We start from the raw sequence: 22,635 nt of genomic DNA on the forward strand, positions 1-22,635 counted from the left end.
CGACAGGATGCTGGACCAGGGCGTGAAGATTTCTTGTAATTTTCTAAATTACAAGAGCACCACCTTCTGGTGAGATATTTTCTTTGCAGGAAGGGAGTTAGGAAACTATCAAAAATGTCCTGATTTTTCTGACAAAAATTGCAGTTTTATCACTAATAGATTGAAATTCTGTAGGGCTCTTTATTTCATTTGGGAGTTTCACTATATCTGTCTTCTGAGAAGGAGTCTTCTACCCCTCAGCACTGAAAGGAGCTAGTCTGTCCTTCCTGGTTTTCCGTTAGATGAAGCAGGTTTCAAGTTTCAGCTCCTCCTTTGAATTCCAGCCTGATGAAACTTCCCTCTAGAATCAACCAAAATGGAGCCTCTTGCTGCTCACCCGTTAAAATGTTCCGGGCCCAAAGCAAAGGTATTTGCAGTTTTGCTCTCTATGGTTCTATGCACAGTGATGCTATTTCTCCTACAACTAAAATTCCTAAAACCTAAAATCAACAGCTTTTATACCTTTGAAGTGAAGGACGCAAAAGGAAGAACTGTTTCTCTGGAAAAGTTTAAAGGCAAAGTAAGTTGCATTTTCTGATATTATTTCTATTGATTTTCCAGTTTCTGCTTTTTCTCTTAGTAGAATCAATGTCTTGCCATTGCATAGTTATAAAATTTAGTCTTCAACCTAATGTTATTAGCACATCACTTTAGTTCTCAGTTCTGAGAGTTTATAAACTTTTCTAATCTTATTTTTCTCAAAAATGTTCTAACTTTTGTGCTTTGTCTAGAAAATGCTTATAGTTAATTTGAATATGTGATGCTTACTAATAAAAATATTCTATAAAAATAAAAAACACTCTATTAATGATCATATTAGAATTTATTTTTAAATTTTCATGTGTCCCTAATGCTTTCCACTGGCAGTAATACATCAGTCTTAACTCATGCATTTATGATTTCCAATAAAATTGGGTTATATTCCCCCAAAATGGCCTAGGATTTTAACTACATGCAGGAGGGGGTTTTTTGGTTTTGTTTTGTTTTTTTTGTTTTTTTTGTTTTTTTTTTTTAATCTTTTGCTTCACTTTCCGGTTGGATGTTTTTCTTTTTCCGGGAGGTTTCACTAGTTGTAAACGTGGCTAGTGACTGCCAACTCACAGACAGAAATTACTTAGCACTGAAGGAACTGCACAAAGAGTTTGGACCATTCCACTTCAGCGTCCTGGCGTTTCCGTGCAATCAGTTTGGAGAATCGGAACCCCGTTCAAGCAAGGAAGTAGAATCTTTTGCAAGAAAAAACTACGGAGTAACATTCCCCATCTTCCACAAGATTAAGATCCTAGGATCTGAAGCAGAACCCGCATTTAGATTTCTTGTTGGTAAATATACTTGCCTCACCAGTATAATGTTTTTAATTGTTTTTCATTCTTATACAAATATACCAGGACTATAATCTTCTATTTCATTTGAAATGTTTTATTGAGAAAATTTCATAAAACTATGATGGTCATAAGAAATTAAATACATTGGAGTAAAATTCTTTTGCCATCTAAGAACACTGATTTCAGGGGAGCATAACTTATAGAAAGTTACAAAGAATCTGGCTCTTTGATAGATTTAAGCATGGCTGTGACTTTTTTCACAAATTATTGTAATTCTCCTTTTAACTAGCATTTGGGGGAAATATCCCTCCCGATTATTAAAGCTGCACATTTCATGTCTATTGCTGAGCATTATCAACTGAACATATCTTCATGGTTAATTTTATTTCCTTATCTGGAATAGAAGCTTTGGTCTTACCTTGGTACAAACACCTGCTCAGTTGCTTCAGGCACATGACTTAACTTCTCTGGACCTGTCTCCTCATTTGTAAAATGGGCTTATAAATAGTTCCTACTTAGTAATTTTTTTTTGGAGGATTAAGTGTATTCATAGTCAAACATCTACAGTGTCTGGCTCACTCTGTGCCAGACTCTAAAGGATTTTCAGCTAATGTTCTCTCACCTAACTTACTCTGATGTCATCTTCCGTCTTATTTACACTGTAAATAATTTGATTTTTGATAAAACTATGACCTCAGGCATATCAAGCTTCAATTCAACAAATAAGATGTTCAATAATATTTTATATAAGTGTGTAACAAGAAACTTCTAAAAACATTACATTCAATTTCTAGGGAAAGTTGGTTTAGGGCCTAACGCCATGATTACCAACCAGAGAAGTCTTTATTCCTTTTATTTAGGAGGTTTATTGAAAAAAAAAAAAAAAAATCCAGAATACATGTCCTTGAAATAATTATTCCTCAATTATAGTAGCCAAATGCTTGGACATAATAGCTCATAGATTATTCCTTTTTATCACTAATAAAGTTTGTGAAACCCCACTTAATCTATGTAATTAAAAAGATAGTAGTTGGGCTGGGGTTGTAACTCGGTGGTAGAGTACTTGCCTAGCATGTGTGAGGCACTGGGTTCAATCCTCAGCACTGCATATAAATAAATAAATATAAAGGTTCATTGACAAAAGAATATTCATAAAAAAGATAATCGTTCACAATGAAACCCATTATTCTATATAATTAAAATGCACTAATAAAAAAGTTAGCAGTGACTAAGCTTTCACCGTACTTGGATGGGAAGGTAATAGTGCCCAGAGGTTAAAAGCACAGGCACTGGAGGAAGGCCTGCTATCAACCCTGGCCCTACCACTCGCTAACCACATCATCCTGGGTCTAGGCCTCCTTTTCCCTAACTCAGAATGGGGATAATAATAGTAATGCCCATCTTGGAGGGGTTCTGTGAAGGTTAAATGAGAGGTCAGACACTGTGACCCATGCCTGTAATCCTGGCAACTTGAGAGGCTGACAAGGAGGATGGCAAGTTCAAGGCCCACCTCAGCAACTTGGTGAGAACCTTGTCTCACAGTGAAAAATAGAAAGGGCTTGGGATTTAGCTCAGTGGTAGAGCACCTCTGAGTTCAATCCCCAGTACTGAAAAAAAAAAAAAGAGGAAAAAGTTTAAGTAAGAGGATTCACATTCAAAGCCCTGAGCATACTTTACTAGGCACATAAAAGCACTTGATAAATTTTAGTTTTATTTATATCTTGTTCTGATGTTCATCAATAATATGAACATAAATCTTGGATGATATACGTGGAAAAAAATCCACATTTCTTACATTAGATTTATCAAAAGATATAATTTCTCAGAATAAAATGGCTAAATTCCTTATCATTTTCAGCTATGTAATAGTATTAAAAACATTCATATATTTAACATGAAAATTCTTACATTTCCATTACCAAGGACTTATTTTTTAAAAAGTATTTTGAAACAATGTTTTGACTTAGTGACAAGGTAAAATTCTTGTTTAGATCAATAAATCTAAAATAGACCACTTTGGGGATGGGGGTGTAGCTCAGTGGTGGAGAGCTTGCCGAGCATGCACAAGGTCCTAAGTTCAATTCCCATAACTGAAAATAAATTAAAAATTAAACAACTTTGTTTCATAGTTACAGATCAGTAGAGTCATCAGTAAATCCATCAAGTATATTAAAACCTGATTACTCAAACTTGTGCTCTGCTTTGTTAGGGAGTTTTGTTGTGTTTTACTTTTGATATTATGACAATTCTAGAACCTGTCACTTATGCAGATACTAACAAATGAAAAAAGCTATGTTCATGAAAATATGTTGTGTATATTTTAGATTCTTCAAAGAAGGAACCAAGGTGGAATTTTTGGAAGTATCTAGTCAACCCTGAGGGTCAAGTCGTGAAGTTCTGGAGGCCAGAGGAGCCCATTGAAGTCATCAGGCCTGATGTAGCAAATCTGGTTAGACAACTCATCCTTAAAAAGAAAGAGGACCTGTGAAAATACCACTGAGCCACTCTAATGCAATAGCCGGCACAGAGAAATATCTCCATGAGGATTTGATCTCTTTTTAGATACTTTGACAATTAAATACAGCACTGAAGGATTTTTTTTTTTTTAAATATTGTCTTACTAGTCAATGGTAATGAATGTCCTCAGGACAGAGATGTAACACAAAGTCAAAAAAAAAAAAAAAATAGTAGCCAAATAATCCAAAGGAAATATATTAAATGCTCCATCTGACATACTAAAATTTTCAGAATACACAGTCACCAGTGTGTTTCCATATCCCATTGTTCAACTTGACATTTTCTTGGATTGTACTTTATGGAAATGCCAACACTGTAGACCACTGTTTGGATTCACAAATTCTGTGTGTGACTGAAATTTTTGATGTAACTAACTATAAATGGCCATATTGATGCAATAAAACATAAATACCAAAAATGTAAAATATATATGTATATATATACATACATTCAAATCCTTACTTACCTGTTTCATGTACAGAATTTTGTGTTTTTTTAAGTATAGGTTTCTAATGTGTTTTACTATACATAGTCATTTATAATTGATAGTATTTGAAAAAGTCTTCATCATTTTCAACATCTCTCTCTCCCCATTGCTTTCTGGTCAAATTCCAGACATAACAGTTGAATCTGCCTTATTTTTGAGTGAAAATCCCAAGTGTAGGAAAAAGACCATGAGTATATGATCATTTAGCATGATTTCTTATAAGTTGATTTGGCTGCCAATATGTTCAGACTAAATTGGTCATCTGAAAAGAATTTATGTGACATCATTCTGATAGATAAGTAGTGAAAATTAACTGCAAATAATCAAACTTCTACTGTTAGGAACAGGAAGGGTTAATTGCAAGGTAGACATTTTAGTAGAGACACAACATACTTATTCTCCCAAAGTCATGACTTATATTTTGCCAGCCTTATAATTATTGACTAACAAAACCACCTGCCAAGTTGATGAAGGTTAATTATAACCTCATGAAATATGTATTCATTGCATAAAAGAAAGAGGAAGACTGAAGCAAACTGTATGTGTGAGGGAGAGAGAAAAAAATGCACTCATGTAAAATTTGGTTAAGGAGGAAAACAACCTAATTTAAATAGTCTGTAGCTTGACTCCCAATTTCTGACTTGATAGGTAAAATGAAGATAATTTTGTGGTGAATTCAGTAACACCACCAAAACATATAGTTCTGGGTTTGGACTAAGTTCTTAGGAAATCAAAAAATATTTCCTGGAGTACGTTCTGCTTCAAAGTATCCATGCAACTACTCAGCTTCAAGTGTGTTCAGTGTGATATTTGGTGGTGATGGAGGCATAGTTTCCATCCTAGGTGTTTTGCAGGAATAGCATAAAGAATGCCAGATTAGTGTAACAGCAAACCTGCTCCCCCCTCAGCTGCTACATGACTTTAGAGTCACTTTAACTTCAGTTTCCTCACCTACAAATTAAGTGGGGGATGGAAAGGAACAGAGAGCTCCTTCCACCTCTAAAAGTCAATGAACATACTTATCAGGAAAGAAATCAGAACTAACCTAGACTGTTGGCAAAGACACGGGAGCCGCCTAACAAATCTAATAGGTGTCCTTCACAATTTATCCCAGGAGTCTTAGCAATTGAATTCCAAGCCTCTAAGCAAAATTGTGATCCAGGAAAACCCCTCCAAGTGTTGCTTCCAGAGCATTCTTGCTTCATGCTCCCACTTACTTCCTTGAGCTCCCCACAGCACTGGCACTATTGGTGTGCTCACAACTGCATATGCCAGCCCCACACAAACATGATTCAGATGCCCATCCTGTCTTAAGTCACTAGTTCTTTCCAAAGCCATACAAAATATGCTTCTCATTTAAAAATCTCCAACCTAGTGCCTCTTCAATAGCCAGTCTCCCCTTGTACTTTGGCTATCCACAGCAGGCAGGTGGAGCTTTGAAAATGTATCCCATGTATTCCCTTGAAAGGAAATGTGTCCATTCAGGATTCCCTAAGTATGAGGCTATGTGTGCTAAAAAAGAAAGGAGTCACTTGCTGATGTGCTGCTACTCATAAGTCCAATGTCTCTCACAAATACTGCAGACAGTGACACGCTGAGAAAAAGTTGCATCTTTCTTAAATTAAGCAGTCCTCCTTGAATCTTGTCTGGAATACAGAATGCTATAGTATCCTAAACTGAAGAGTATAACAGAAAGATATCAGGCATTACATAAAAGAGTATTTAGCTCTTATCTTCATGACAAAGGGAAAGGGCAAAATCAAATGTGTTTTAACTGAGGTAAATAATTTTTTGACTTAAAATTTGGTTTTATTGGATGGCGAATTCATAATAACTCCTGATTATCATTTCTTGGCAGATGTAACGAGAGAGTATTAGGGACTGGAATAAATATGAATTTACTTGAAAGTGTACTTCATTTTCTTAATGTTTAATAATTTTAGTGTATCTGTAGTATGTGGATATGTACATATATAAAATTCTTAACAATTCTAGCATATATAGCACGTCTGGAGTGGTGGCTGGTAAATGTTTAACAATAGATTCTGGAGGAGAAAGGAATCCTGACTTGTGACATTAGCCAATTTCCATGGTATAAATGCTCCCCTGTGGCCAATTTCAATCTACCAATGGTTTAATAACTAGGTTGTAAATTTTCTGAAAATGTAATAATTTATTCTCATAGGCCAATACAAACTGGCTCTAGCACATCAAAATTCCTAAAAATTAGATTTGATCAAGGAATCATAAGGATTTCCAAAGAGAAAACTCTAGAGCAAAAAATGTATCACATATACTCTATTCTTGTCATATACTATTTTGACAGGTTATATAAAAATGTGGAAGTACATGAAGCTTACACCAAGATCTTTCACTTTAACTAGGTGATCTACAGATAACCTTAAAAAAAAAAAAAAGAGCTCCAAAAGAAAGGAAGGAAGGGAGGGAGAAAAGGAAGGAAAGACAACCCCCCCCCAAAAAAAAATCAATAACTATTTCACTATATTTTCTTTAAAAATATGAACTGTGTTTCAGAAGACTGCTTGTGTTAGGTGGTCCTTAGTTTCTTTGAAACAAAAATGACAGACCCTTGGGTAGAACTGATAAGGGGATGCTCTGTCCGTATTTATTCCTCAGAATGATTTATCTTTTCCATGGAATAATAAAAGTCCACTAACTGTTACACATCAGAACAAACCCATCAAGCTTTCCCCCTTTCCCTCCCTTTCTCCTGCTAGACTATTAGGGCCATACCTTGCAGAGTGAGACACATTCTCTTTGGGAGGAATAAAGAGCAGTATGGAGGAGGGATGATGAAGCCACTCAGGTCAATAAGTGGAGCATTTACGTTCCCAGCTATGACAACAGCATAGTGGCTACCTCAAGAGCAAATACTTCCCCATCAGCAGAGCTCCTTCCACCCCATCAATCCCTTTTCCCTCTACTTATCCCTTGACTTCCCAGCATGTATCCCTGGCTTCCTCTCACACCTTTGGAAACATTTTCTTTTTTAATTAATATTTTCATCTTTCTCGTTACCCATTGATCTGTTTAACTTATTTTTATTTCATTCTGTTCCTTTCTTCCTTTCTCATCGTCTCAAAAATATGGAACTAAAGAACAGTTTGAAATGTGTATTCTGATTATGGAGTACAAATACTGGTATTTTGTGTCTTGCTCTTTAAAAAGGATAAAACACAAATGACAACTCTTCCAAATTCAGTAGATTTTATTTTTATTGATAGGTCAGTGACTATAGAAAATAACATGTTAAAATGTAACCTTTAAAAAAGATGAAAAGAAGCCATGGAGGCGTGGTGGTGCATGTCTATAATCCCAGGGACCTGGAGGCTGAGGCAGGAGGATTGCAAGTTCAAGACCAGCCTCAACAACTTAGTGAGACCCTAAACAACTCAGTGAGAACCCATCTCACAATAAAAAGTTTTAAAAAGCAGGAGCCGGGAAATGTAGTTGGCGATAAAGCAACCCTGGGTTAAAACCCGGGGGGGGGGGGGGAGATGAAAACAAATTATTTACATATTAGGAATCCTTAAACACAAAGACCCTAAAAATAGAATCATATTGGGCAAACAAGAAAAATGAAATTTGAAAGTAGTAAAATGCACAAAAATCAAATTATAGTACCTCTTTAAACTTTGTTCTAGAAATATGTTTAAATAAGCACAAAAATTACTTCACCAACTAAGTTATAATACAGTACAGTAGACATTGTATATATTTCTTGTATCTCTTTTAGGGTGTAATTAATAAACCAGATCATGAAAGTCAGTTGGACTAACTTGCTGCAAATGTTCACATTAGGATATTGTAGGTCAGAGACCTCACATACATCTGACCCTGATTCATAGATCAAAATGGCCTCCAAGGGAATGAGAAAATATTTAAAATAATATTTATGATCAGTTCTTCCTACTTCACAAGCTAGATCTCATGCTGTCTTCCAAATATTATATATCTGAAATATAAAATTCATTTAAAATGGAGTGAAGAATTAAGGTAAACATTCCAAATTCAACCCATTTTCCAGCAAAAAAAAAAAAATCCTCAGTTTTCTTCATATTTTGAGTTAAAATGTTTTAGTCAACTGACTCATTGGGACATTACTTCAATTCTCCCTTCAGCGGTATGTACACATGGTCATAGAGACCTATTCTACTGCCACATTAAGAAACTGATGGCCCAGAAAGAATACCAAAGGCTCAGTTGAAAACTTGGGAAAGACAGAAATGTCTTTATATTCTAAATCTTTTATTTTAAAAAATACATAATTTCAAAATTACTTTAATACTATTTAGGTAAGACTCTAGCCAAAAATATTATTTGAAATGTTTAAAGTAACTATCATACTTTCTTCACCCTTATGAGACTGCCCATTGTATTATAAAACTAAGTAACCCTAAAGCAATAATAACTATTATGGTAAATAGTGCACTGCTTCATAGCAAAACAACACACACACACATTAATTACAGATTTAATCACACTTTGATGTTCATTGTATATGCAATAAGATAGCAGTTGCATGTTAGCTGATGTCATTTACATAACCAGCTAACAATACACTGCCAACCCATCACACACAGGTCACCAAGGTACTTCATTAACAAGGGGGATTTATCCAGAAGCAAGTGGCAGGGTAGCTGTGGCTGCTGACTTGACTCAAAGCAGCCAGCTAACAATACACTGCCTACCTGATTCAGGTCATTGCTGCTTTTCATGGTTCATGAAGTCAATGAGGCTAAATTCACAATATGACATGGTGCAGAACTTTAATCTTACATATTAAATTTATATGCAAAATTTATTTCTCATAACCATTACAAGAAATAGTCATTATTTACGTTAATCTAGATAAAAACAAAGTTATGAAAAAAAATTTTTTTAGACTTTCAGAATACTTATGTTTTTCAAATTAAAAGATCGGATATTGAAGACACATTATTGCAATACACACAAATTAACCAAGTTACTTACTATAACTTTTAAAATTACTTCCACTTACTAACCAAAAGTTCAGTTGTCTATAATAGGCAGTAAAATATCTAGGAGTCATGTGAATATATAAGCTGGGCATGAGACACAACTTCAGCAAACTGGGGGGTGGAAATCAATATTAAAGTATTTAAGGTGGAATATTCAAGTATTTAATGTTAAAGTATTTAAGAAATTTAAGTTTAAATGTCATTAGTTGTCTTCCATTATAAATAACACTAGTCATTACATCTTGAAAGTTCAGCTATGTGTTCAATTTAGAGTGTTACACTTGAATATAGAAAAAATTTAAATTATCTAGAAATTTTTCTTAAAAGAGTGATGGGTTTGAATCTAGAATCTAGGGGTAAAGCTTAAAGAAAGATGAACTATTTAGTTCAGAGAGAAACATGGTCATAATTAGAGACCTAAAGCATATGTGGAGAGATTTTTATGATTAATCTTAATGATTATAAGAGAAACTAAAAGCCTTTGGACTGGGTCTGTCAAGGGCAGAAGTACTACTTTGGATCAACTTTAAAATCGCCAAGAGTCATGCATTATGCCCCTTCTCCTCATTGTCCACAGGATGGCACCATTTACATTTCTTTGGGAAGCAGTTTCTGAATGCAGCAGAGGGGAGTGCAACTAGCAACTGTTAACGATGAAATTCTAACAGCCAGCTAGCAATGCACTGCCTACCCGACACATCCAAGCTTCATTCTTTGCTGTTGAGGCAAAACTAGACAGTACTAGATACAAAATTAGAGAGCACCATTCAGATACCATTATTTACCAGAGATCTTCGGTTTCTTAAATGTTTAAAGGTATATAATTAGATCTGTATTTGAGGAGACTGATTTTTTTTTAACTTTCATATTTCCTGATGCCTTTTTTTAGCAAGAACTAGTTTGTTTGAGATCAGAATGAAGACAGAGAACAAGGCAAGTCATGGACACATACCTTGGGAGAAACTTGATTTCTCTGCTGCTTCATGTCACTGGCGAGCACCCTCATGACGTTCTCCTTTGAAAACAGGTAACACATTGAGAAAACTGTTTAGGAAAATCATTCCAGGTGTGTAATTTTTCTAGCTTATGAGTTTGTCAAACCACATTCACCTTTTTATAAGCAACCAAACACCTCCAGAATTACAAAACTCAAAATTAAATAGTTTCTTGGTTCTAAGCAGCTTTCAAAGGGTGCCTCTGTCGAGAAGCCCCTTTAAAGCGTTGGGCGAGGCACGAGGGCGTGACTCACCCACAGCATCTCTTCGTCTGTCCGGATCCTGCGCCGGGCGGTGCGCTCCAGCTTCCACTCCATCTCCCCGCGGACTTTGCCCTACCTGTAGTTCGGCCTCTTCTCGACCACTTCTGGTTTTCCCCCGGGGCTAACACAGACTTAATGCACAATCGTCAATCCCCTGGAGTCTCATCCCCCAGGTCCATCATATTTCATCACCTACCTTCATTTCCCCCATTTTTCCCACAGCTCCAGAAGTGTTCCCCAGGGTACCATTTAAAAAGCTGGCGGGGCGGCAGCAGGAGCGGGAATCCCCGTCTCGGGTTTCTCATTGGCCAGCGCTGCGGTGACGTCAAGCCCGGGAGGGATTCCCTCCGCGCACGCCCCGGCCCCGCCCCGCCGCGGCCGGCGCTTCGGCAGCTGAGGCGCGCAATGGAGCGCCAAGCTCTGCGGCGGGAAGTGGCGGGCCAAAGCCTAGGCCAGGCGCTTAGGGCTGTCACCGCCGCAGGAGGCCAGGGGGTTGGCGGGCCAAGAAGCGGGTTCCAGCAACTCACCTGTCCTTTTTCAAAAACAAAAATGTTTCGTTCTAATGGGCTCTGATCCCTTTTCCTCAGCTCCCACCTTTCTCCAACCCCATCTTGCCTTTGAGGAATCGTAGTGTCCCAATTAACCCGTGGCCTTCTGTCTTTTGCTAATGATCACCGTTTGTGAAAGCTATTGATTTCTTAGACCTGTTTTCCCAAAGTGTTCATCAGTTTTTCCTCTATTTCAAGGAGACAAAACGTAGCAAGACTTCCTAGCTGATGAGAAGGGAAAACATTGACATATATGTATTCAATAAATGCTCAGCTCCATCCATTGGGAAGGGGTCAGTTTTGTCACTGGAGCTTTTGAGCTATCTTCTTAAACTGGAGGTTTGTGAGAGAGGAAAGAGCCGGTGACAGTGATAAGGAGCGAAGAACCAATAAGATAGCTGAGCACAGTGGGGGCTCAGGGATAAAGGGGGAGAGGATGGTATTGGGGGCTGAGAAAGGATCTAGAGGGGAATGGCGAGGAGCCAGATGGGCGATTGTAGCATTAGCTGCCCATGTGAGCTGCCCAGAAAGGCAAACTGTGCCATATGGCAGGCGTGTAAAGAGTGTTCTGGGAAGCTCCATGGTCTGGCAGCCCACTTTTCACTCCTCCATCACACACACACACATACACACACACACAATTTGACATCAGATTGCATTTTGCTCTAATGCAATATGTGGGTTTGTGCATTTTCTGGGAAAAGGGTTCATGATTTAAAAAAAAAAAGTTAAACTCATTCTAATGCTTTCCTTGGTAGCAAAAATAAGAAAAAAAATTGGCATCGAGACTTAAGACCCAATATTAGATCAGTTTCCCATATACAGTGACAAAGGTTAAGGAAACTGCTTCACAGGGTAATTTAATCTTCAAATAAGAATTTATCAAAATGCTTGATAGTCAAACAACTCAGATCAAAAGACCTCTAAGTTTCACCCACAAAAATTCTACTTTCCTTGCAGTACATTCAAAAGTGTACTCATTCCAACTTCCAGTAAATCCTTTCAGCAAACATTGAAGCTAAATGAACAATCATTGCATGAGACAGATGCATTAATTTAAATTTTGCAAAAACCAACTAAAATTAATAGATTGAAAATAATATGTAATTTTTGTCTTTGTTCAATTTAAGTATATTTTACACCTACATATTTTGTACAAAGAATAAAACCAATTCATTAATGAGCTCTTAAATCTATGTAAATTGAGATTTTTAGAATCCAAGGTCTTACAAATACTAAGAACAGTGACTTATTCCCTTAGAATGAAGTTATCTGTAATACATTTATAAATTACATTTTAGTCATTAATTCCACAGCACACCTATGAGTCTCCAAATGCCTTTTCTTTCAAGTGCAAAAGAGGAAAAATATTAGTCAAAAATCGTCCTTGAAAAATTATTGTGCAGGGGCTGAGGTTGTGGCTCAGAGGGCTTGCCTAGCATGTGTGAGGCATTGGGCTCCATCCTCAGCACCACATATAAATAATAAAATAAAGGCCCATCAACAACAAAAAAAAATTTTTAAATCATTGTGCATTTAAATATTCAGATTAAATTTTCCATCACAGTGACAGAAATAGAAGAATCACCATTTGACAAATACCTTAGTAATAACTATTGCAATCAAGAATCATGAATGGGGCTGGGGATATAGCTTAGTTGGTAGAGTGCTAGTCTTGCACAAGGCCCTGGGTTCAAACCTCAGCACTACAGGGGGGGAAAATCATGAATGGGAAGCTAGGGTTGTAACTTAGTGGTAGACTGCTTGCCTAGCACATGTGAGGCACTGGATTCGATCTTCAGCAGCACATAAAAATAAAGTTATTGTGTCCATCACAATAACTTAAGGTCTAAACAGACCTTAAAGAATCATGAGTGCTAAAATTATGGTGCACATATTTGACCTCTCTGATTAAATACAAAAAGAAAACCCACAACTTTTCAATAAACAAATCTAGGAGACACTACCTTAACCAAATAATCAAAGTTAGCATCACCATTAATGAGACCTACTGGCATTGTGTACCTCCTGATATGGTGCACCGAGAAGGGAACAACTCAATTCTGTAGTATTCTTACCCAAAATGCCTAATCTGGATTTAATAGTAAGAAAGTACTAGACAAATCCAAGTTGAGGGACATTCCACAAAATAATTGACCAGTACTCTTCAAAAAGTGTCAGTCATGAAAAAAAAAAAAGAAGAAGAAGATTAAGAACTGTCACAGATTAGAAGAAACTATTTAGACATGCCAACTGCATGCACTGTGAGGTTCTGATTGAATCCTGGATCAAGAGGAGGGAAAGGACACTGGTTAGTTGGAAAATTGTAGACATTTGAATAACATCTGTAAACTAGTTAATACAGTAATAGTCATGCTAATTTCCTAGTTATGGTCATCCTACTGTAGTTATGTAAATTGTCAACATTTGGGGAAGCCCTAGGAAGAATATAATGGAATTCTTTGTCCTATTTCTGTAACTTTTCTCTAAGCCTGAAAGTGTTTCAAAATGAGAAAAATTTTTATCATCATGTGGTCATTTTAATAAAAACATTATGGTACACTGTTTAGGGGGAATGAAAATATCCTGTAAACATTTTATCTCAATCTTTATCAAATATGGTTTAGGAACAAAGTCCAATTCAAATGTTTGTGTGCCTGTAATTAACTAGCTTCAGAATCTTTCCTCTTTTGAGAGGAGGATTTGCGGGGAGGATATGTGAGGTCCGGCTGTGAGGGAGACTCTTTGGCAAAGGCAAAGGCAAAGGGGAAGGATTTTTCAGTGTCCGGAGAAGAGGTGGAGCGGTGAGGAAGGGAGATAAAGTGCGGAAAATTTTTTCTTGACTTTCAAAGTTGCTTTGCTCTGAGAGTCTAAGCAGGTCCCGATGGATGGGAACCAAGAGGATATCCAAAGTTCCCAAATGCAGATTTTTTAAGACATAATTCTACTTTCATTCTCAATAATAAAGTTCAAAGTGTACCAAATACACAATGTAAAACGCGAACTCCATCCGCTCTCGGGACCGCCTTCCCCCCCCTTCTCAGAGCCTTTGCACAGAGTTTGGCCCTATGACTCTTCCTACATAGAATGGGGTCCGTTATACTTATCGTCCTGCAACTGGATTTTTCTACTTCACTGTGTTCAATTACTCTTCCAGAAATGCAAACCGAAGAGCTCCCGACCCGCGACTCCAACGGCCGCCGGGCGCGCCCCTCCTGCGCGCGGCTCGTCCCGCGCGGCTCGTCCCGCCGGCCGGCCCCGCGCGCACCCGCCAGCCCGCGGGCTCCCGCCCCCGACCCCGCGCTCGCCCGGCTCCCGCCCGGCTCCCGCGCCCCCAGCTCGCGCGCGCCAGCCCGCCCCGCCCGCGCGCGCCTACTGGACAAAAGGGACGGTTGGAGTTTGCTTCAACGGTCCGGGGCACGTGCCCCGCCTGGTGGGGGTTGGGGGAGCGGACCCGGGGATGTCGGAGGGAAAGGGCCTCGTGGCTGGGCTGGTACAGGGGCAGCGGGTGCGGGGCAGGGAAGGACGGGGTGCAGGGGAAGGCTGCGGGCAGCTGCTCTCGGGTGAAGAGAGGAGGTCGCTACCAAGGGACGAGGAGGGAAAGGAAACCTCAGACTACCAAATTCTCAGAGCTTGTCTGCTCCCCAAAGTAATACAGCTCAAAGTAGAGCGAAGAAAGGACCGATCCCCTCTTCCAGACTATCAGGAGATCTCCAGACGCTGAACATGCAGTGGAAACGCTTCGGTCAAAAGAGCAGTCAATAAAGTAATCGGTCGCCTCTGGTTACATGGTTTATTTTGTGGTTGTTGCTATTGTTGTTGTTGTTGCAGTTCGTGTATATGCTATTTTTCCATTGCTCCCTGATTCCTAAGTACAGGGTTTGCCCTTTAAACTTTATTTCTACGTCCATACTCCAATTAAACAAGACAGTCAAGTTGCCCAGCTTTTAAAGCATGAAAATCAGAGCACTTCACCTCCAATCACTTATTTTCTTTAATGCTCTCCCCCCCCCCCCCGCTTTCTCATTAGGGTAGTGCTTGCATAGGGTACTACCCAAATTAGTTCCCCACAATTTTAAGGCAATGTGAGGAAAACATTAAACAAATTGGTTTTTACTACAGTAGATGAAATCAGACATATGAAGAGAACTTCCTCAAAGAAAAACTGACTGGTGAAAGCTCTAGACCTGAAAAATCTACATTACTACCAGCAACCAGAAAAACTACATATTCTACTAGCACTTTAAAAACAAGGTAATCCAGAACAAAAGGGAAGAGTCAAGTCTTTTCCTATTCTGCCCAGACTATCTATGTATACCTCCTCTCTGCACCCTGTTGCCAATAGCCAATGTAACTATCTTTCTGATGGGCCAGATTCAATCAGCTTTCTTTAACTCTGTCTTTCCCATATGTCCTAATCAGAGACAGTCATTTTTCCTTCTGTGGTGTTGATTACATCTGCCATCTTCTCAGGCAATAACAATAACCTGATAATTCAAACTTCAGTCTATTCCCCCTCCAGTCCATTCACTTAACATATTTGCATCTAGAAAGTACCATCCACTATGCAAAGCAGTGGAGATTCAGGAGAAAAAGTATTTTGAGCTATCTTCCTCTGCCCAGTATCCCTTCCTTACACATAGAATAAGTTCCAAGTTCTCTAGCTCACACATAACGCCCTCTATAACTGAACTTATCTCTCCATTCTCATCTCCCACAATGCCCCGAATACCTCCTAAGGTAGTTCATGTCCAGTACCCTCCTATCTTCAGGTCTTTGCTGAGGCTGCCTCACTTTTTGACTGTCTTTTTCTCTATATTCTCCTGGCAAAATCTTTTTCTTCAAATTTCAGCTACCTTTTCCAAAAAGTCTCAAATTCTACTATTTAGATTTTTTTTCTCTTCTTTATGCTCTCATAGCCTATTATTTGACCTCTAGTCTGCTTATCCCAGTGTGTGTGTGTGTGTGTGTGTACATCCCCCACTATATTGCAGGTCCAAGAACACAAGGATCTTGTCTTTTACCCACTGTGTCCTCTTCAGAGATTGGCTCAGTACTTTGCACATAGTAGCGAGGTTTGCATTTGGTCGGTGCTCAATAATTTGTTCCCTGAATCAATTTGGATCTTTTCTAACTCATGAAAGTAGGATAATTAAGTCATCGAAGTAAGATATTAATATAGTTATACTTAGAATGTGACAAATTCAATTTTTAGAAATTTGAGAGTTAAGAAATGATGTGGGTGCGGCTTGGGAGGCTGAGGCAGGAGGATCTCAAGTTCAAAGCCAGCCTCAGCAAAAGCGAGGCACTAAGCAATTCATTGAAGGCTGGGGATGTGGCTCAGTGGTCAAGTGCCTCTGCGTTCAATCCCTGGTACACCCCGCCCCCAAAAAGTGTAATGTGGAAAGCAAAGTTTCCAAGAGTAAGGCAGGTCCCAGGACTGCTACTTGCTAATTGTGTAACTTGAAACATGTTATTTCACCCCTTTAAGTTTCTAGTTCCTCAACTATAATATAAGATGATTATTATATACTATGCAGATTCATGATGAGGATCAAGAGAAAATATGAAGCCCCTAAAAGTAAAATTTTTCTTTGGAAATGAAGTAATGTTGCCTAAATGCACCTAAAAAGGGCATTTGGATTATAAATATGTCATTATAAAGCACTTGTTCAGAAGACAGTATCTGCATATTCAGAACCTACATGTAATTTAGGCATCTGACCCATAATAGGTTGTCAATAAATATGAGTGAATTCTTAACTTCCACCCCAGTTCTTTAAGTGGAAATTTAGTAAATCAAGAGGAATCCGTGTGGTGGCTTTAGTTAGATGGTTTTGTCACTATAGGGAGTACACATTTACACAAAAGTGTGTTCAGTTCTGTGCTCACCAAGCAACCTTTTGACTTATGACTTGAGCTGAATCCTGGGAAGACTTGCCCCTAACAGGGAAGTGCCCCTACTCTAGATAGCTATATATTTCTAACTGCAAATGAATTTATTCTGACTTTTTCACCAGACTTGAGCTTACTTAATGTAAGCATCCCATAATTGATATGAATTAAGAACACTTCTGGAAAACTAGTATTGAACTGAAGTGGCTCCAGGACACAACCTTGCTCTGCTATTAACTTTTTTGCAGTGTGATACTGGTCTAGTATGGTTACTTATAAAGTAAGAAGAAAAGAGAGAAGGAGCTCTACTGTGTCATTGCAACCCACAAATTACCAAGCAGTTTTTCCTCACAGTACTACCGGACTAAGAAACTGTCAGGTATCAGTCAGTCAACCTCTCAATGTGTCTGATCATGGCAACACTAAGATCCACCAGGAAAGTAGCCCTCAACACATGAGAACACAGTGTTCCTAAGCTTCACATACAGGGAGCAAAGTACCACCAGAAGCAATTTGGAGCCTGAAACCCTATAACAGTCTTCTTTTTATAAAGCCAGAGGGTGAAGATTTCAAGGGGCAATTTAGATAAACCCATGCCAGAAGTTGACTAATTTAAAATTCATACTTAACTATCCCGTAACTGCTAGGTTGTATACCTTCTTTTTCCAAGTACAAACTTTTGGGTCTGTGATTTGATTTTATCTTATTTATAATCTAATAAATTAGCCTATTACTGTTTCATGGAAGCTAACAGACAAATTCTGAGTCAGAGACAAACTGCTTTATTACAGTACAGCAAGAGGTGCAAGCATCTGTTTACATCAATTCACTTTGCTCCCACCCACAGAGGCTATGCAGAAGGCCCAAATATATGCCTGTACCCACTGTGTACTGCATTAAAGAAGAAAGGTACACTTAGCTTGGAGAACCCACTGCTTTTATAGTAAGCAACATCAAGGTTGGTCTTTGTCCCAGGTTACCTCAGCCCTCAATGAGACTTGCTGCAAGCTGATTCTGAGAAACAACTCAGATAAAAGATCATCCTTAGCATATCCAGCAAGACGTGTATGAATGCTAGAGACCCTGGAAGAACATCTTCCAAAACATGTTAGGTTTCTGCTTTTATTTCTCTAAAATTGTATTACCTCCTTTAAGCCTAGTCTGATATAAAATACACACCCTCTACCCTTTTGCTCCTTTGTAGCATAGACTTATAGAAAGAACATAGGCTTTGGAGTCAGAGGACCTGTTGGAATCCTAGCTTCTCCATCTACTAGCTTTGTGAATTTGGTCAAGTCATTTAACAATTCCTTCTAGAGCCTCAGTTTCCACATCTGCAAAATAGCAATAATAATAATATACATGTTGGTATGAATATCAAGTGGAAAAGAAATTTAGGGGAAAACTTTGCAAAAGATAAGAGCCAATCACCAAAAACTGGAAACAATGCCAAAATTTCCTTCCTCTCTTTAAAAATTAGCTGGAAGTTATTTGTAATAGGCATAAGCTGGCTACAGCCCACGGGACCTCCAACAAGTGAATGGTTAAACAGTGTATATCCATAGCATGGAATACTACTCAATAATAAAAAGGACAAGCTATCTTTAATTTCTAGGGAAATATGCTGAGTTAAAAAAGGCCAATCCCAAAGTTTACATACTGTATGACTCCTCTTGGATAGCACTTTTGAAAAGACAAAATTTTGGAAATGGAAAGCAGATTGGTGGTTGCCAGGGATTAGGGATGAAGGTGATGACAGGAGGAGGTGATGGGGATTTAAAAGGGCAACATGGGATATCCTTGTGGTGGCAGAATGATTCCGAATATTGAATTTGGTGGCAAATGCATAGAACCTACCCATGTGAAAGAATGTATAAACTAAATGCATGCACACAAAAACGAGTAAAACTGGGAAAGACTTGAATAAAGTGATTGGATTGTATCGATGGTTCTCATGTTGCACTATGGTATTGCAAGATGTTATCATTGAAGAAACTGGGTAACGGATGAACAGAATCACACCATATTTCTTTAAAACTGCATGTGAATCTACAATTATTTCAATTAAATGTTTTATTTAAAGGTAGTCAATGAAAATGATTAAGCATTTTGCTTTCTAGGAATGAATATTATCCATACCCTTAGGTGACACAATATCATGAAAGAGCAGGGAACTGAGTCCTATATAGCCACGGAATTTTTGTTTCCCTTTATATCAATTTCACAGTCTGATTTCAAAATATCTATAGATAGCTAGAAATGTATTTGTTTTAAAGACAAAGTCTTCTAAATTGGTGAGGTCAACCTCAAATTTACAAACTCTCCTGCCTCAGCCTCCTGAGGAAATGGGATTACAGGTGTGCACCACCACACAGGCTAGAAATTTAGATGTCAGAGAAATTTTGTTAACCCACAGGGTTTGTAAAATATTAGCAACATCAAAATCGCTGCTTCAATTTCCTGACTATTCAGTTAATTAAACTTATTCCTAAATTGTAAAATTATTTGAGTACCTTCATTAAAATTCAGTTAATTCAAATATGACACATAATCAAAAAGCCCCCAAAATGCAATAAAATTTTGCATCCTAAACAGATAGAACTTATATTGCTGAGGTTTTTATAATTCCATTTAAGACACTGTATCTCCTTTATTCTAATTGAAATAATGTGGTCAAAATACAACTGGCTGTAATGTTCTGATTTCTGATGCAAAAATTATGTTCACTTATATTTTGCTTACTACATTTTAGCATTAATGAAATATTCAAGAAATAGCATTTCCCCTTGATTTTCGTTTTAAATTCTGTACAATCTTACTAGGCAAACTAAGGCATTTTCAAAGAATAAACCTTGGTCTTTTATTCTTTTAATAGTTTGTGGAAAGTAGTGATATGAAGACAGAAAAGATGAAAACTTAGTCTTAAGTGAAGGAGAAAATCTCACTCTGAAATCTCTAGACTGATCATCTCCATGGTCTGTGAGAACTTCACTAACTCATTCTCACTTCATTTCCAATTTGTTTCACTATATCTTCATCTTCACTCTTACAAATACTCAGATCCAGAAAAATCAGAATATATTATGTGTTTTATCATTTCTTCTGCTTTTGGCATACTAATCTTTTAACTAAATGAGGTTTTTCCCTTTTGGGTATATTAACTATTTTCTTAATTTGTTTTAGTTACTGTACTTTTTGAAATTGAAATTTTTAAAACTATAAGTTTACCTTTATCAATTTGAACATGAGAATATCTCATCTCTTTGAAAAAACTTAATCCATATATAGTACTTAAGTTTTTAAATGTTCACTCAAATACATAAGTCTACATGAAGCACAACATAAATTAAACATGACTTTTTTCCACTAAATATCTTAAGCACTCTAAAAAACCTTATTATTTGAGATCAAATGAGGTACATGGACTAATTAATGGTCCAAATTTTACCTTTAGGACTGGGGATGTAGCTCAGTGGTAGAGCTCTTGCCTAGCATGCATAAGGGCCTGGGTTCAATCTCCAGAAATACACACACACACACACACACAAAAAAAAAAACCCTAAAAATTAAACAAATTTTATCTTTTTTTTTTGGTACTGGGGATTGAACCCAGAGATGCTTCACCACTGAGCCACACTCCCAACTCTTTTTATCTTTTAGAGACAGGGTCTTGCTGAGTTGCTTAGGGCCTCACTAAGTTGCTGAGGCTGGCTTTGAACTCACGATCCTCCTGCATCAGCCTCCAGAGCTGATAGGATTATAAGTGTGTGCTGTTGTACCTGGCCAAATTTTATCTTTGAAAAATTATGTGCAGGATATTTTATAGAGTACATCTTTTCAATTTAGTAGGTAGTCAATGAGTTGTTATAGCTTATCATTTGTATTTTATTGAGTATTTGTTGTTTTTAATAAATTTGTCTATTATCCCAAATATTTATATAATTTGAAAAAGAATCAACATGTCTAGAAGCATTAATCAGCAATATCAAAGTCTAATATGACTTTCACAGGTTTCATGACTTTTCACTTCATTGGGTCAAGTATAAAATCTGTATTTATCCCTAAAAAACTCAAAAACTTATTCTTCCAAATGTGGTTATGGGGGAAGGAAAGAGATAATAATTAAAAAGCACCACCATATGTCCATATTCAGAACAGTAAAACTACATCCCTATTGCTCTCTCATCAACTACAAAACTCTGAGACTGTGTCCCAGTGTGTGGTATCTTCCCTTAAGTCCAAGCCATGAAACTGCAGAGATGCTGCTGGAAGTGAAAATCACCTGCTCCTAACAACAGCCACAGCAGCCTGACTGCTTTGTCTCTATTTTTTACAGTAAAGTCATAGTGATCACTTTGAAGAGTAAATGAATAAGATCATGTCACTTTGCTGCTTCTAGTTTCCCAAAAGCCAGAATCTTTGGTAGAGCACAAGGCTCTGGGGTCAGCCCCCAGGACAGGGAAAAAAAAAAAAAAAAAACAGACCAAAAAACAGAATCTTAGCAAGACTTTAAAGCCTGCCTCAGCAGCCTTCCTGGGCCCACACCTGCCCTTGCATTCTATTTACCTTGACCTTTCCTTTCCTTAAAGGAGCCATACTCCTTTTCACCTTGAGTTCATTGTATATTTTCCCCTCTTATTTTCCCTCCTCCTTGACCTAGCTAATTTCTGCTCTTATCCTGGATCTCAATGCAAACATCACTTCTTTTCTTGATCTTTCAGTCATATTCAACCCCCAAATCATTTGCTCTCCAACAGTCTCTTCTTTTCCTGCTTAGGATGTATCAATGATTCACCCACACACACACACCAAATGAGGGTATAAGTCACATGAAATTCAACTCCAATAGATCTCAGTCAAGTCACTTAACTGTTCTTGGCCTCATATCCCCCAGCTGTTGAGTTTTGAGTTTGAATTAAAATTTCTTTCTTCTCTATATTTCTCTGCTTTCTATGATCTCAAGTAAAGGTTATTCCAGATAGGTATAGAGTATAGTGTAGCAGAGTCAGATTACTTCAGATACCTATTCTTCAGGGCTGGGGTTGTAGCTCAGTGGTAGAGAACTTGCCTAGCACGTAAGCAGCACTGGGTTCAATCCTTGACACCACATAAATAAAATAAAGGTATTATGTCCATTAAAAAAAATATCTATTCTTCTACGTACTAGCTACAATATCCTACAGAATTATTTAATCTCAGCCTCAATTACCACGTAAAAACAGGACTCTGATTAGAGAACTTTACCATACAACTTTCTTATGAGCACTTAGTACAGTACCAAACATGTGTGTTCAAAACACCTATCGTGATTGAGTGCTGCTTCCACAATAATTCATATGCCCCAGAGCACAAGTGCCCAACAGAAATAAAATTTAAGCCTCATTTGTAAATTTAAACCTTGTGATAGCCACAGTAATAAGTATAAAATTAAATAGGTAAAATTAATTTTAAAATATATTTAACTGAATATGTATATAAAATATTATCATTTCTGTGTGTAATCAATATAAAATTACTAATGAGATATTATTTCTTGTATTAGTTCTTCAAAATCCTGTGTGTA

At 37.6% G+C, this 22,635-nt stretch overlaps 2 protein-coding genes across 5 annotated transcripts in view; one reads left to right on the forward strand and one right to left on the reverse strand.

The window, feature by feature from the left end:
- Positions 1 to 10,839, reverse strand: part of Cdc20b (cell division cycle 20B) — a 79,893-nt gene extending 69,054 nt beyond the window's left edge. For both annotated transcript variants that reach the window (XM_047556876.1, XM_047556875.1), the window contains exons 1-2: positions 10,621 to 10,839; positions 10,324 to 10,386 (exon numbers count right to left, since the gene is read on the reverse strand). In XM_047556876.1, the coding sequence (XP_047412832.1) occupies positions 10,324 to 10,386; positions 10,621 to 10,683 (126 nt within the window). In that variant the 5' untranslated portion in view covers positions 10,684 to 10,839. The remainder of the gene's footprint in view (positions 1 to 10,323; positions 10,387 to 10,620) is intronic.
- Positions 336 to 4,118, forward strand: Gpx8 (glutathione peroxidase 8 (putative)). Of its 3 annotated transcripts, none has more exons than XM_047556878.1 (3): positions 336 to 559; positions 1,097 to 1,361; positions 3,689 to 4,118. In XM_047556878.1, the coding sequence occupies exons 1-3, from the start codon at positions 356 to 358 to the stop codon at positions 3,850 to 3,852; spliced, it is 633 nt and encodes a 210-aa protein (XP_047412834.1). In that variant the 5' UTR covers positions 336 to 355; the 3' UTR covers positions 3,853 to 4,118. The 3 variants fall into 3 exon arrangements, with proteins under 3 accessions (XP_047412834.1, XP_047412835.1, XP_047412836.1); XM_047556879.1 differs by having other exon boundaries at positions 1,100 to 1,361; XM_047556880.1 differs by lacking the exon at positions 1,097 to 1,361.
- Positions 10,840 to 22,635: the final 11,796 nt, after the last annotated feature.

This window comes from Sciurus carolinensis, chromosome 6, assembly GCF_902686445.1.
Source record: "Sciurus carolinensis chromosome 6, mSciCar1.2, whole genome shotgun sequence".
NCBI classification, from domain to species: Eukaryota; Metazoa; Chordata; class Mammalia; order Rodentia; family Sciuridae; genus Sciurus; species Sciurus carolinensis.